We start from the raw sequence: 15,805 nt of genomic DNA on the forward strand, positions 1-15,805 counted from the left end.
CTTGACCTTCAGTGGCCCTTCAAGAACATGTGTACATATACAGGTATACATGTATAAAGCACAATTACTAATTAACAGTAAGATACGGTTTGGGGTTTGCGCTCGCTCTGCGTGCTTGACATTGGTGGTGTGTAATGTTTGTGCGCGTTGGGGCTGAGAGGAGGGCGTGCAGCGGCCTGCAGGTCGCTGTCTCTCCCCCTCAGACTCGCTGAGCTGTGCCGCCTGAGCTCTGAGCGTGCCCCAACAAGCGTCACTCTGTTTGTGAGAAAGAGGAAGGTGACTGGGTCAGATTCCAGTGGAAAATCAGAAAAAAAGAAAAAAGAAAGAAGAAAACGGTGATGTCACCAGCTGCTCTCGTGGGGCGGTGGGACAGCTGGTCATGTGACGGAGCTCAGACGCTGTCGTTCATGGTGGCTGAACACAGGACACGTCTGCATCTCGCTGATGCAGCCCTGTGCGCGTGTGTGTGTGTGTGCGTGTGTGCGTGCTCGCTCTGTGATTGTATTAAAAATGAGCTGCCAGAGGTCCTGAGGGAACAGAGCTATCATTGGGATGAGAGATGGGATCTGAAATTCCCTCGGATAAGAAGGTCGCTCTCCATTATGAAGTGGAACTCGGAGGAATGGCTAGCTTCTGTCCTGAATCAACAATCAAATGCAGTATTGATCCATTTCCCGTTTACGAGTGGATTTTGGCTCTCTCTGAACCAGCTCTCTCTCTGAGCTCTTCAGCCGCTGTTAGGGTGAATTCCCTGCACGAAACTTCTCACCCCCTCTCAAAAAAAATCCCCAAAACAAACAGAAAGCCACACAAACCGGTTTCTTGTTTGTTTCACTCTAGATTAGTGTAAATCGTCAGCCATAAATTGTCTGGTGCTGCTGAAACGTTTATTTTGCTCCTGTTAGACTGACTAAAGTGATTGCATCTCTTTGCATCATTCTCCAGGTGAGAGCTGGGTGGGGCCTGGTCACCCACTCCTGCGCCTCGCCCCCAACCTCATCCGCGCCCTCACGCCCTCTCGAGGGGGCTGTTGCCCTCCTGATGTTCTCTCAGGGGGCTTCTCCAGACTGGCTCATTAGGAATAAACTGGAGCGGTGCTGTTATGCCCGATATTCGGAAATAGGGGGGGGCGATGAAATTCCCTGTGAATCACCCAGCCTGCTGTGCCATTTCACGGGAAATGAGGGATCCTTCCTTGGCCTGAGGGCGGGGGAGGGCACAGCTGGGAATATTCAGGCTTCAGGGTGAATATTTAATTTCTCTCAACGCTGACACTTTCGCAGGAATAGGGATTAAGGGTGGATACTGGACTGGATACTGCAACCTTGAGACTGTCACTGCATGATTTGGATCAGCGTTCAAACATTTGTCAATTAACAAAAAAAAAAAAAAACAGACATTTATTCATTCTCATAAATATTTATGAAGGAGAGCTGAAGACCCCTGTGTAGATAACTCATTGACATTACCAATTTCCACACCTGAAAGTGTGACTGACTGTGTCTCTCTTCACAGAGAGTCATTGAGTTACACAGAGTAAGCTGGAGTTTCACTCAGTGCTTTGGGGGAAAAACGCAGTTTGATTATCCAAATATTTGATTTTAGGAATATTCCAATGCCATGCACATTCCTAATTTGAATCCTGTACCTTGGCACATATATGCCCAACAGAGAATATGCTGTCAGAAAACAGATATGTTCACATACTTTTTTAAAAAATGTGTTCCTCATTCTAGCCTTTAGATTAAGAATGCAGGTAGGAGGTAGCATATCTGCTCTGTATTGTATGGTATGAACTGTAATATTGTCGGAGCCAAATCTTTCCTTGACGAAGGGGCATTGAACCTGCGTTGTACTGTGGTAGCCTGGTATCCACTGACACATTGCAGTAAGGGAAACAGAGGGTCAGTATGGGGTGACGAGACACTGCTACAGGCATGGGTACACAGTGGAGTGAATGTGAGAGCATAAATTCCGTTTTGGATGTCGCAATAAGAAAAATCAAACTGAAATGACAGTCCTTTTCCTGCAACATACCGTGTGCATTCGTGAGTCGCTCGCGGATATTGCACCGCACGGAAACGAGGGCAGGATAGCACTGGATTTAATGTGAGATTGAGCTTGTAGGACGGACTCACGCTGTGTTGGAATCCACTCTGTATTTAGAGTGTCTGTCAGACTGATTTGGTTGTCCTTTAAATCCAGTCTTCATTTAGGAAAGCAAGACTTGAAAGATATTGTGTCTGCTAGCTTGCATCTGAACTCTTCTTCCTGCAGGCCTGGCGGATTTGGGTATCGTGTTTTTTTTTGTCCTTGTTTGAGCAGCCAGCTGTAGAGGCTATCTCATGTGGAACACCTTAACGAAGACTGCACCAGTAATGAATGCTGAATGTTTTCTTGGTGATTTTTCTCAGCTCAACCTTGTGTGTGTTCTGTACCCTCCTGCACCCTTGCGGAGTTTTACTTTATTCAAGGTGACGGACATGAAATATTATTAGAGTGATGCTAAATTATGTTGTATTGATCAGATCCTTTTTTGATAGAAAAAAAATATTTGCTGGCAGATTTTTCAAATGTTTTATGGTGCAAAAGTATAGGAAGGTAACATAAACGAGGGCTTAATGTTATCTGTCTGAGAATCTCTGAGGCAGAGGTGATAATATTTAAATGTGTTGATGGTGAAATTAGCACATTTTTCTCTTGGTCGTGTTTCAGCTGAAGCAAAATGTAAGCTACATTTACATTTACATTTATTCATTTAGCATGACCTGACTGAACCCAGTATACAATGCTGATGTTACAGAAAGGGCAATTATCAATCATTATACCTTCAAAACGGTCTAAATTAAAACCTTAAATACAATATCCAGGGCGTAACTGGTGTGGTTTGTACCTTTTTAACGGTCCTTGATCACAATAAGCCAGGTACATCGGTCTCAAAAACTCAAGCCGAACAACAATATGGTCATAATTAGCATTTCTAATGTTGTTGTTTGAATTTAGTCACATTCATAACTGTTTAGTGAGAATAGCAAAAAATGGGAAAAAACTGCATTTTATTGCCTCTCAATGAAATATGGGTCTGTTCACAGCACCAATTCAAATGATAAATTTTGAAATTATTCATTACATTGCATTGTATGCATTTATCAGATGACTAAGTGTGGTGTTCACCATGATTCTAATGTGTAGATATCACCTATAACATACATTCAGGGGTGATCATATTATTTGATTTACTCCTCATAGTCAGTTGGTTAATGTAGTGTTGCACTCTGTTAACTAATTGGACAAGGGTGATATAACTGAACGGCAAGATGAGGCAAGACATTTTGGTTTGGCATAGTGCTCGATTCATAAGTGCAGCGTCAGGATAAATTCTCCAGCAAAGATTCTGTGGAACTTTTACGCTGAGAAAAGGGGAAGAATCAGCTCACCGAACCAGTTCTGCGATGAGTGGAATAAATCAGGTGCAATAAAACCACATGACTAATCCACGCATGATGGAATTCCCTTTCCAGAGAAGCTTCAGAGAAATTATGCTGATGAAATAGAAAGCCAGAGATTATTGCAATCATCAGTCTGAAATTATCTAAATCCATGGGAGAGGCTACTTGCAGAAAATCTCTGAAACCAAGAAAATTCTGTTGTCCAGACAGCATCAAAAATGAGTTCTCTTAAACTGCACCCTCGGGCTGTAGAAAAGTGTGCTACATTTATTCAGACTCATACTGGGCTGACGGTGATTCAGGAAGCAATTTCCTTCATTCCCATCCCTAAAACATGAAGACATTAGTAATTACACAGTAATTACTCAGGGTTTATTGGACAGTAACTCTTTGGGCAGTAACTCGGGGAAGGGTGTTGTAATTGCATTGTTAAAATTCTCTAACGAAGAGTCAAATCTGTCATTGAAACTACAGTCCCGACCAGGACGCTACGCTACACAGACTAAAAGGTAAATGCCCACTTAAAAAGCTATGATGTAGCCCACAGAAAGTGTGAGCAATAGTGACACAACTGGAACCTGGCAATAAACCCCAAAAACAACAGAAATAGTTATTATTTGAACTATACTTAATTTAGTCTGGCACTCAGTGCAGCAGTAAGCTGATTCAAGCTTACAGAACAGCATGAGAAGAAAACATTTTTACGGAAATGTATGAAATATTCAGCTGATATGCTATTTATGTAACTGAGAGCATGGTTCGCTCCCAAACTCAGAGCTGCGCAGAATAAGACGAGCGTCCTTTAGGAACTGCACATGAAGTTATTGTGTAGAAACGAATTGTAAATGCACGGAGAAACACAAAATAACACGTGCAAGCAAGAACACGGCCGCTGTCTTTGGATTAAAACCCTATAAATACAGTGTGCTGGCTAAAGAGCTCTGACTGTTGCTTAGATCAGTTCCCTGCGACACGCTGTAATTTAAGGCATTGAAATCCCATCAGATAAAATCTGAAAAGTGCCACCTCGGGCAGCTGGTACAAAAGCCAGCCCACATACGCGTAACGGAAAAGTACTAACCAGCCACGGAGAGAACCAAACTGTGAAACGGACCGAAACCGCCCATCTGGATCACGGGAGCGGTGATATCGAATGGTAAATCACCAGGCACCAAAAGGAGATGGCCTGTTTGCTGAGTGTCCTGATGCTTTCAGAGGTGCAGAGAGGCAAACAGGTCCTGGCCAAGGATGGGCATAGCGATCACGGCCCACCCACTGAGACGGGTCAGACAGCAGGGGACCAATAGGGATGCAGAAGGTCTTATAACGTGGCCATTGATAGACAGTGTAAGACAGGAGGGGTGGAGACAGTGGCAAACATCTTCCTTGTGTAGATGGTATAAGATGGATAAAGAGAAAATGTGATGGATTGTTTTACCCGGCATCCCTAAATTCCCCAAAAACAGGGAGACGGGGGGGCTGCTGATCAAGTAAAAAGCGTTGCTGGTCGGAGGCCAGATCTGTCCTGCTACCTGCCAGGGCCCCCCAGCCAGTGTCAGACAGGGTTGCAGAGTAGGCACTGTGCATGGTCCAATTCCCCAAATAGTCACTGCCTCAGCGTTAGCTCTATATCTGAGTATGATCACCACAATTACTGCCTTAAGGGGAAAGGCTAAATGTGGGTTAGCTGTTCTTTTTGACCTCTGCTTCAGTAATAAAATACAGTATATATACATTTTTTATTTATTTTTTTTTTTAATTGAACTCTTGATTTTAAAAAACCTGCCCACCCTTCTGCTGTGTCAGAGTTCCTAAAAATGTTGGTGCTTTTTGTAAAGCTTCTTAAATTTGAGAGAGGGTTTAGAAAGATGTCAGCAGAGATTCGGTGAAGCCCCTCCCTCCAGCGCTGACAGAAAGCGGGCCGTCAGAGCCACGCCCAGCCTGGAGCCGCGCCGCGGGGGGGGGGCGGGTGGGGGGGATAGAGGCAGGCCGCCAGCGCCTGAATGTGACCCAGTTTCTGCCGCATATTTAGTGACGGAGTGTCAGAAGTCAGGGACGCTTTCGAACGCAAGTCAAGGACAGCTCCGTCCACCTCTCACAGAGCTTGGCAGATTACTTCTTTGTGCTATCTCTGTGCGAGTTTTTTAGATGAGTTTTTTCAAATAAATTATTTTTTTAAATGAGCTCTTTTCTGCAGTGACTTGTCACTGTGAGACATGGAACCCTCCCTCTAGTCTCCATTTTTCCACCATTTTTCTTGGAGTGTAGGGCAGACAGTCTTGATTCAGTTGCTTATGTCATTCTGAGAATGAGGCTCTGCCTTTTTGCAGCTCTTTTAGGAATTATGAGTTGTACATTAGGCCTGTCTCTCCAAGACAACCTCTGCCCCTGTGCCTTCCACAGGCCTGCCTGCCTAACTGGCTTGTAGACTACAAGTCCCACAATGCACCAGGAAGCAGGTGCCCCTTGGAGGACAGGCGCATCTCCCTTACATCATCTGAGAAATTTATGGATTTCTGAGTGAGTCACAAGGTGCCAGCTGTGTGCTGATGGAGCCCTGGAAGACCTCCTCACCCCTACGCCTGGGTGGAAGAGAGCTAGTTTGTTCCGCTACTGTGGGCAGGTTTCGAATATGGGCCCTAGAACTCGGCCTGGGCTCAAGTTCATTGCAGATTGAGCCACCCTGGAGTCCCAGAATGAGGCTCGTTTGATTACGCCTTTGTTTTATGTCGGTGACCTGCTTCACCTCAAGATTACTCCCATTCATCCTTTTCTCCTGAGAGAAATTTCCTTTGTCCTCCTCCTAAGAAATTTATGAAGCAGCATAAGGAACAGAGGAGGTAATTACGACGGGCCGGCTCGAGAGAAAGAGCCCAAATCTCCAAAGAAAAGGCAGCTCCTCCGTGGAGGTTTTGATTGGCAGCTATTGTTGGAACGTCATAGCAACGGCAGCGGCAGGAACATGTGGAGAGTCCTCTTTCTTCCTCACTCTCTGTCGGAGGCAGGCTGAAAGCCCGTTTGATTGGACAGCTGGGGGGTTCTGAGTTCTGGTGAGCCGGGCTTGCTGTTCTGCAGGAACACTAGGAGGAGTCTGTCAATCATCCCAATAATGAGCGCTTGCTGTTATTCTTGGAATTCTATTCAAAATAGCACGCATTTAGCCTTTTCGATCTGGAGCCCGGGAACATTAGCACTGCAGGTAATGCAGAATGACGCGGTGTTGACAGCTGCCTTCTTTAGAAGGATGCAAGTTGTTTTTGTTGGAGACGGGAATGTAGATGCAGCGGGACTCGAGCGGCCGTCTCCCGCCCGTCAGCCTACTGTTTGCAGAGAGCTTTCCCTTTGTAATTCTGAAAGGGTGAGTGCAGCTAGCAGGCGACTCCCTGTGGAAAGTGCACTCCGTGTGGCAGGTCACCCCTGCAGCCCACGGGTGTCCGTAGAGCCATCTCACCAAGACACGCATCGGCACGGTGAAGGAAAATATACCTGTTGGGCATGGTTGTTAAACTGGACTTTCAGTTCTGGTCAACGTAGGGTTAACCAGCTGGGCGTTCTTCTGGAGCAACGAGGGACATTGGTGCTGTACGGGGCCAGCCAACATGAGAGTTCTCTGACTAACAAAATGTATGAAAACATCCGAAACAGTTTGAAGTGCAAGACCAAGTGTGGAAAGGTCCAGGTCTAGTGTCCAGTGTTTTTTTTCTTCTCAGTTTCAGTGTCTATCCATCGTACCTCGCAAAAGCAGTCTGTGTGTTGTTCTCTGTACAGGTGTAATGCTGTCGGTCTGCATCCTCAGAAAGCAGCCCTTGCATTGCAGTTCAGTTAGGCATTGATATGCTGAGCACTTTTCACACTTCACTATCACGCTGTCTGGCACACCTTCTGTGAGGGCCACAGACAGACGCAGAAACATTTCTCTGAAAGGAGGAATTTGTTCTCCCTAAATACTTTTTAAACACTAAAGGACAGGAAACTACTGTATGCGCAGAGGGAGGTTCTTCTGTTGTCTTTTCATCACGGCCTCCTTCACCTCCGTACCTGCGAACATGATCAAAAGGCACATGATTATAGATCTTTTGTTTTACTTTTCACTTGGTTTAGTCTTTTTAAGGCTTTATCTTGACAAGAATGGGAACACCTCTCAAAACTTTCAAGAATTCAAATGTCAGGTACATTTTGAAATTTTCATTTCGGAAAACGTTTTTGAAACATGAAAGAAGCTTCCTTCCGTCCTGAGTGTTTCTGTGAATTATGTGTACTTTATTTTTGTGTCCAAGGATGACTCGCATGTCTTCCATTTTCCATAACATCTCTTTATGCAGCTGGGCAATTACAATTTTTGGTTATGCCTGATGAGCTTGCCCTCTCTGCTCCCGCTTGGTGAGGGGCTCCTGTTTTGAAGGGTAGATGTGTGCATCTCCCTGTGGAATACCACTGAAAATGGAGGTGCCTCTAGCAAGATATGACAGGACTGGATATGATGGACTTTTTGCATGTGTCCCAGCGTAGGCTGTGGGTCCTGGCAAACTTCTTTGCAGAGATTGTTTGTTCTGACTCTCATTCTCGTGTGTCTGAGAGTGAGTGTGTGTGAGAGTGAGTGTGCGTGTGAGTGTGTGTGTGTGAGTGAGATTGAGTGTGTGTGTGTGAGAGTGAGTGTGTGTGAGAGTGAGTGTGCGAGTGTGTGTGTGTGTGTGAGAGTGAGTGTGTGAGAGTGTGTGTGAGAGTGAGTGTGTGAGAGTGAGTGTGTGAGAGTGTGTGTGTGTGTGTGTGTGTGTAAGAGTGTGTGTGAGAGTGAGTGTGTGTGTGAGTGAGTGTGCGTGAGAGTGTGTGTGTGTGTGAGTGAGTGTGTGAGTGTGTGTGTGTGTGAGTTTGTGTGTGTGTGTGAGTGAGAGTGTGCGAGTGAGTGTGTGTGCGAGTGAGTGTGTGTGCGAGTGAGTGTGTGTGTATGAGTGTGTGTGTGTGAGTGCGTCTGCCACAGAGGCTGGGTAGTGCTGATACACTGTAGCAGCTGCTTCAGGCGCAGTGGTAATAATAAGGGTAATAACTGACTGCAGTGCTTGTGGTGATTTGTCCCCTCTCCAGTCGCCGTGACCAGATTCTCTGTCTCGGCACGTCTCTCTCCGGCACGCAGTGACTGAGATTGGAGTGACTCGGGGGGGGGTTGTATGGTCTGATGGTCCCCTTTCCCCCATTCCCTGTCTCTCTGTCTCTGTCCCCATCTAAACCCTGTCTCTGTTGCTCTCTCTCTAATACTTTTTTCTGCCTAAATTCTCTGCCTGAGGTCCGCCAAACCCTCTGTGCTGATGCTGTTTCAGTCAGTTTCTCTCTGTGCTCGGTGGGTTTCAGTGTGTTTCTCTCTGTCTGCTTCGATTTCAGTGAGTTTCTCTCTGTGCTCAGTGGGTTTCAGTGTGTTTCTCTCTATGCTCAGTGGGTTTCAGTGAGTTTCTCTCTGTGCTAAGTGGGTTTCAGTGAGTTTCTCTCTGTCTGTTTCGGTGTATCAGGGTGCTGCTCCTGGCTCCAGACCCTCTCTCTGGGCTGCAGGCAGGTGTGGAGAGGTGACCTTTGACCTGCTGCTCCTGCATGTCAGAACACTTTGCTTCAGGGGTGGGCACACTGTCAGGGGGCCTGTTGTCCCCCCTCCTCTTTTCGAGTGACGGCCCCTGTCTCCTTCCTCTGGAGACACTCTTGCGAGCCCCACCTCTGTCTCCGTCTATGGGGCTACACGGCGCTCCTCGTAATTTGTCTTTCGAGGTGTCTGGCGCGTGCCGAGGCCGTGTGCGTGCCGCTGTAACCCGGCGTGTGGCGGCTTCTCTCCCGGCCAGTCCTCACTCGCACAGAGAAGCGGTTCAATCCGGCCACGCTTGCGCAAGCCAGACGCAAGACGTGAGACCGCAGTAATCCGGCCGGGGTCTGATCGCCTGGGTGAATGAACCTCCAGGAAACAATGTTGTGCTTCTCTCTCTCCCTCCCCTCACTCCTCACTGAGGAGGTGCAGCGGCACGCCGAGTTTTCCTTCTCCGAAATTTCGTTCTTGGGGAAACGTGGCCCCTCCTACCATGTGGAGCGGGAGGCCCTTATCGTGATGTGATCCAGGCCTCTGGGAGTGAGGCTTTGATCCAAAGACAGGTCATGCCTCTGCACGATGCTGACAAGACTCTCCATGCTCATTCTGAGTAGGAGACATTAGCTTCGTCCTCCCCCCTCTATTAATTGTGTGGATAAATCTCACACTGTGGTGGAAGGGGTTATTTATGTAGCTGTGCTGGGCCTACACTTGCTGAAGTAAGGTACAGGCTCTGTGGGGTTCATGTAAGCCTGTGGAGGCTGGCCTGGCCTTTGTAAACCTGCTTTACATGCATCTAGTGCCAACTGTGTGCTTAAGTGAGATAAATATGCATGGAGCCACCCCCTTACTGCAGGGAACACAATGGCTCATTTCCCTCATTGTCCCGGCCAATCACGATCCAGCCAAACAAACCTTGAACTTTAATGAGAAGCACCTACTGTGTGCTAACTGAGTGGCTGAATCAGCCGCTGCTTTTGATTGCTGCTTATCTTTTTGCGTGCACTGTTCCAGTGCAAAGCAGACTTTCACAGCCTTTTGGACATGCTGGTATAGCGCCTGCACACTGCCAGTAAGCCAGGTTGAAATTGCCAGGGCTCCCTGTGGCCTGGATGGCAGACTCTGTACCACATAGAAATGGAAGATTATTGTGTAGAGAGGAGGTATAGAGGAGCCGTGAACAGGCAGCTTGCAGAGTGTTGGATAGCACACCAGGGTGAAGAGGTTGTGGACTTGAATCTTGTCTGAAGCATTGTTTTACTGTAGAGATTAAATTGCTCCAGTGCATATCCTGCTGGATAAACTGGATGTAAATGTTGTAGTGTTAGTTGCCCCAGATAAGAGCGTTCGCAAAGCCAAGCCAAATAATAACTGTGTTGATAACACTGTGCGCTCTCAGCCTGGCCATTCAGAGACTTGTGAGCATTCAGGCAGCTGAAAGTGTTCTGTGAAGGATGTTTGACTGAGAGCTGTGTGCCAGAGATGGAAGCATTTTCAAAAAGCTGATTGGTTGGGTGTGTTACACAGCTGGAAATGCTTTTTACATGCTGGTTAGATATAGGGTGTGTTATGGAGGTGAACATTTTTCACAAGGTGGTTGGTTATCAGGTGTGCCTCATAACACCTGGTTGGTTGGGAGCTGTGTCACGGACATGATGGTGTTTCATAGTGTCTGATTGGTTGAGAGTTGTGTCATGGAGATGATGGTGTTTCATAGTGTCTGATTGGTTGAGAGTTGTGTTATGGAGATGATGGTGTTTCATAGCGTCTGATTGGTTGAGAACTATGTTGTGGAGATGATGGTGTTTCATAGCGTCTGATTGGTTGAGAGCTGTGTTGTGGAGATGATGGTGTTTCATAGCGTCTGCTTGGTTCAGAGCTATGTTATAGAGATGATAGAGTGTGCTTGGTTGGGGGCTGTGTTACAAAGATGATAGAGTGTGCTTGGTTGGGAGCTGCGTTACAGAGATGATAGAATGTGCTTGGTTGGGAGCTGCGTTACAGAGATGATAGAGTGTGCTTGGATGGGAGCTGCGTTACAGAGATGATAGAGTGTGCTTGGTTGGGAGCTGCGTTACAGAGGTGAAAGTGATACTGTGCAGCTGTCTGTATCTGTATCTGGTGCTGGAAGCACATTGTCTCTCTGTTCCTCTCACCCTGTCCCTCCTCTCTCTGCAGGACCCTGCAGGCATATTTGAGCTGGTGGAGCTGGTCGGGAATGGGACGTATGGGCAAGTGTACAAGGTAAGAAGACCGTTTCAGCTCTATCCCTAACCATAACCCTGGTTGTTTCAAGCCTAACCCTAACCGCAAGGTGACCCAAAGGTGCCCAAAAGGCTGTTTCAACTGTAACCCTAACTGCAAGGTAACTGTAAGGTGACCACACACCTTTTTCAAACCTAACTCTAACTGCAGGGTAACCGTAAGGTGGCCACAAGGCTGTTTGACCCTGATCGTAATCTCAAGGTGACCGTAAGGTGACCGCAGGGCTGTTTCAGCACTAACCCTAATCCTAAGGGGAGGCCGTTCCAAGGGCCCCTTCTTCCTGTCGGGGGGCTATGTATGTGATGTCACAGGGTCTTGAAAAAATCCTGTTTTTTTCCTGATGCTTAGCTAGGAATGGGAGCCTCTGTCCCCATGTGTGGAACAGGACCTCATTGTGAACCTGGTATCATGGCAAAACATGAATAACAGCTGGTTCTATCAGCAGTGGCTACAGGGAGAAGGAAAACTGTGTAGACCTACTGCTTTTGACCCAAAACCAGCTGTTGACCAGGTCACCTTTTTTAAAAGAAAAGAACTGATAGTTCAGATCTTAGGCGTTTTTAGCAGACTGCCCTCTCTGCTCTGTATATAACACATTCTCTCAGAGCCATTTAGATGGAGCCTGACAAGCAGAGGGTATTTCACGGCATCTCTCTTAACTTTTGGTTTTAGATGAAGCTGTAGAAGTTGTGAAGTGGTTTTTACACCTCTGTGACTGAGATCTTTCCGTCTCAAAAAGTGGAGGTGCATTTACGATCCTGTGCGGTGAATTTACAGTGCCTTTAAGAACACGGATGTACTCTTTAGTCTGTAGTGTGTGCCCAGGGAGAAGCCGAGGCCTTGCCACCTTAGATCCAGGCTGCTGGGACCCGCCGTGAGCCCTTATTTGGGAAGGACAAAGTGGAGAGCTGGGAGTCTTGGCCTAAAATGAGTTTTTTCAGCTTCGAAGAATTGGATTAGTGAACCTCTGATGTGAAAGACTTCACTGCTGGGAGTGGCCCATTGTTTTAGTCCCACTCTTCATAACTGAGGACTTCAAGGAGCAGCACTCTACCTCTATAATTATGTTTTTCCCTGTTAAGTGAATGCGGGATTCCTAGAAGGCACATTGAAGGCACGTTGATTCCTAGAAGGGATTGAAGATTGAAATTTTATGGTATTTTTGAAACTGTCAATGATGGTAAATCGTAGCCTGTCACAGTGAAAAGGCTATGGATGACATCATGAAGCAGCTCTCTGATTAGCCAGTCACAGCGGAATGAGCCTGGATGATGTCACAAAGACAGCTGTTCTACTGTTATTGAGTTATTAAGTTATTAAGCTTACTGTTAATGTAAGCTGTGTTATTAAGAAGACAGATAGCCTGAGCAACTCTGAAATGAGCAATTCTCAGCAGAATGACCCACGATTACCTGCAAGTTACACTTTTAGGCTGGGGACACAGACAGCCGACAGCCGGTCAGAAACCATCGGTGGCCGGCTATCGCTTGCAGCCGCTCACTGCTGGTGGCTGTTTTTCGTCAGTGAGAGAGAGTGTTTATCAAACGTGCTCATTGGAGCACCTCAGCCAGCCGTTGGGTGTGTGTATCCCCAGCGTTGGTAGGCAGTCCCAGTGAATGGGCACAGCACTCAGTAGGATTAATATACTGTATGAAGGATCATGAACAGTTTAAAACAGCATGTGGAGATTATTTGCATCACACTTGACCACTTTGGGGTGTATATATACGTGTGTGTGTATATACGAGTGTATGTATGTGTGTATATATGTGTGTGTGTGTGTGTGTATACGTGTATGTGTGTGTATACGTGTGTGTGTATATATACGTGTGTGTGTGTGTATACATGTGTGTGTGTGCACTGTGAGTGCTCCGAAAGCTCCCATTGTGTCAGAGCCGCAGCCTCTCCTGAAGGTGCTGACCCCAGTTTCCACGCGGATCTGCAGGCACCTGTCTCTGAGAGAGCACGGCGCTCTCTCGGAATTCCTGGAATGTTCCGGAGACCTGACCAAACATGCTGGGAGTCTCAGTTTGCGCTCTCTGCCTCTCCTCCTCGCAGCCCTCCTCCCCCCATTGTAGGGCTGAGATCATGTGACTCTGCTGGGGGGGCTGTCAGGTAAATGTGGACTCTGTCCCCCCAGGTGTCCCCCAGGTAGATTCCTCGCATGCTTATTTGGACAGTAGCGGACATAATCACCTGGGAAATGTCTGCCTAATGCAGGTTCCCATTTCTGGACTGTTCTGGTATGAAATCTGCTGTGAAGTTTGGGTGTGGTGCTTAGTGACTGCCCTCACACTCCCCTTCCTCTTTCTGAGATAAAACACCCAGGAAGTCTCCATAGAAACATTATCTCATAGTGTTTGCGGAGAGTGGGAGGATGGGGTAGGGAGGAACAGCAGGTAGAAAGACAGGTAGAAGGAGAGACAGAGAGACATGCAGAGAGAAACTTTTTACTTTTAAAAGCTTTTTATTTATGACTGCTGTCATAGAGCATTCATAAACAGGAAGGAAGACCAACAAAAGACAACTGAAAAATGAAAAACAGACAAGAAAACAAAAAGAATGACTTAACAGTTTCTTTCACACTCTGACATGATTCTGTTAATGACACCTTGATCAAGATCTCTCGTCTTGCACAGAAGAGAGAGAGAGAGAGAATGAGAGAGAGGGAGAGAGAGAGAGACATTCAGAGAGACAGATTTGGGGACAATTTTGGGGACAGACAATTTTGGGGACAGACTTTTGTTTTGTTTTAATCTTGGTATTAATCTATTATTTTAATATTATTTTAATGTACTTATTTGAAAAAGTATTTATGTATTACGTGTTTTAACTTGCCTGGGGGCTATGGGTGCGAATTAGCCTCCTGGCTAACCCTGGCGAATTTACGTTGATGTGTAGCTGTTCAATAACGTGTATCCTCCCTGTCAAATAAGCTGCTTAAATGAATAAATGCATTAGGCAAACAAAAGACAACTGAAAAATGAAAAACAGACAAGAAAACAAAAAGAATGACTTAACAGTTTCTTTCACACTCTGACATGATTCTGTTAATGACACCTTGATCAAGATCTCTCGTCTTGCACAGAAGAGAGAGAGAGAATGAGAGAGAGGGAGCGAGAGAGAGACATTCAGAGAGACAGATTTGGGGACAATTTTGGGGACAGACAGAGAAAGGTAGAAAGAGATTGCCACAGCCTGAGAGACAATGGACAGGAAGTATCTGCTCAGATACTTTAAAAATGTAAATTATATATGTACATATATGTGTGTGTTTTTGATCATTATGTCATTTTAATGATCATTTTGTTTGCAAATGTGTGTGAAATGGCAGGGAGATAGACAGATAAAAAGGTGTGAGATTGGGAGGGTGGGTGACACACATTACAGACTAATGGCAACTGTGACCTCATCAACGACAGAGAAGACTCTTGAGAAAGGCATCAGCTCCGAACGCTGTACCCAGACCACCTGTTAAAGATGAGGTGAGGCGTGAGCGCCGAGCACAGTACCCAGAACATCTGTTCACACTGAGACTGGCATCTTCTAAGAAAGGTGTGAACTGACTGCTGCACCCAGACCAGCTGTTAGAGGCGGGACGCGGCTCGAGCTCGGTGCAGGACGCATTGAGGTGCTGATTGGGGGAGGGGGGGGGGGAGGGGGCAGGGTGGTTTAAACTTAGCACGCTCACAGAAATGCCACGTTCGCAGTGTGCCTGTGCCTTCGGACCCGATGAGCGAGGCGTGAGAGGGAGTGCTCTGAGAGGCAGAGAGCTGTGAAGCGTGACACAGGGCAAACTGCTGCTCTGTCCGCTTCCTGAAGTCACCCCCCCCCCACTCTAAACCCAGAGCCATATAGTCAGTCAGGGAGGACCCAAAACTCAGCAAATGCTTTCATCTCAACTTACCACATGCACAAAGGACATTACATTACATTTCATTACAGTACATTACATTACATTTTTGTTATTTGGCAGACACTCTTATCCAGAGCGATTTACACAGCTGGATATTTACTGGGGCAGTTGTGGGTTAAGTACCTACCCCAAGGGTACAGTGGCAGTGCTCCAGTGGGGAACAGAACCTGCAACCTTTCACTTGTAAGCCCTGTGCCTGACCACTAAGTCACACTTCTGACAGAAAAAGACTATGCTTTTGTGTATTTCTTCAATACTACACTTTTGTTTTGTTTTAATCTTGGTATTAATCTATTATTTTAATATTATTTTAATGTACTTATTTGAAAAAATATTTATGTATTACGTGTTTTAACTTGCCTGGGGGCTATGGGTGCGAATTAGCCTCCTGGCTAACCCTGGCAAATTTACGTTGATGTGTAGCTGTTCAATAACGTGTATCCTCTCTGTCAAATAAGCTGCTTAAATGAATAAATGCATTAGGTGTTGATGTTGAAGTCGTTCATGGATGATCACAGATGTAAGGGAATGGAGAATAAAGCAGGGAGGTGTGGGTTCTTTGTGTTGCACTGCATGTAGTGTTCTAAGGCATACGCAGCGTATCACCTCTGC

At 46.3% G+C, this 15,805-nt stretch overlaps 1 protein-coding gene across 4 annotated transcripts in view; it reads left to right on the top strand.

The window, feature by feature from the left end:
* Positions 1-15,805, top strand: part of LOC118772584 (traf2 and NCK-interacting protein kinase-like) — a 109,430-nt gene that overhangs the window by 12,680 nt on the left and 80,945 nt on the right. For all 4 annotated transcript variants that reach the window (XM_036521048.1, XM_036521045.1, XM_036521047.1 and 1 more), the window contains exon 2: positions 11,191-11,256. In XM_036521048.1, coding sequence (XP_036376941.1) covers positions 11,191-11,256 — 66 coding nt within the window. The remainder of the gene's footprint in view (positions 1-11,190; positions 11,257-15,805) is intronic.

The sequence above is a fragment of the Megalops cyprinoides genome, chromosome 2 (genome assembly GCF_013368585.1).
Source record: "Megalops cyprinoides isolate fMegCyp1 chromosome 2, fMegCyp1.pri, whole genome shotgun sequence".
In the NCBI taxonomy this organism is placed as follows: domain Eukaryota; kingdom Metazoa; phylum Chordata; class Actinopteri; order Elopiformes; family Megalopidae; genus Megalops; species Megalops cyprinoides.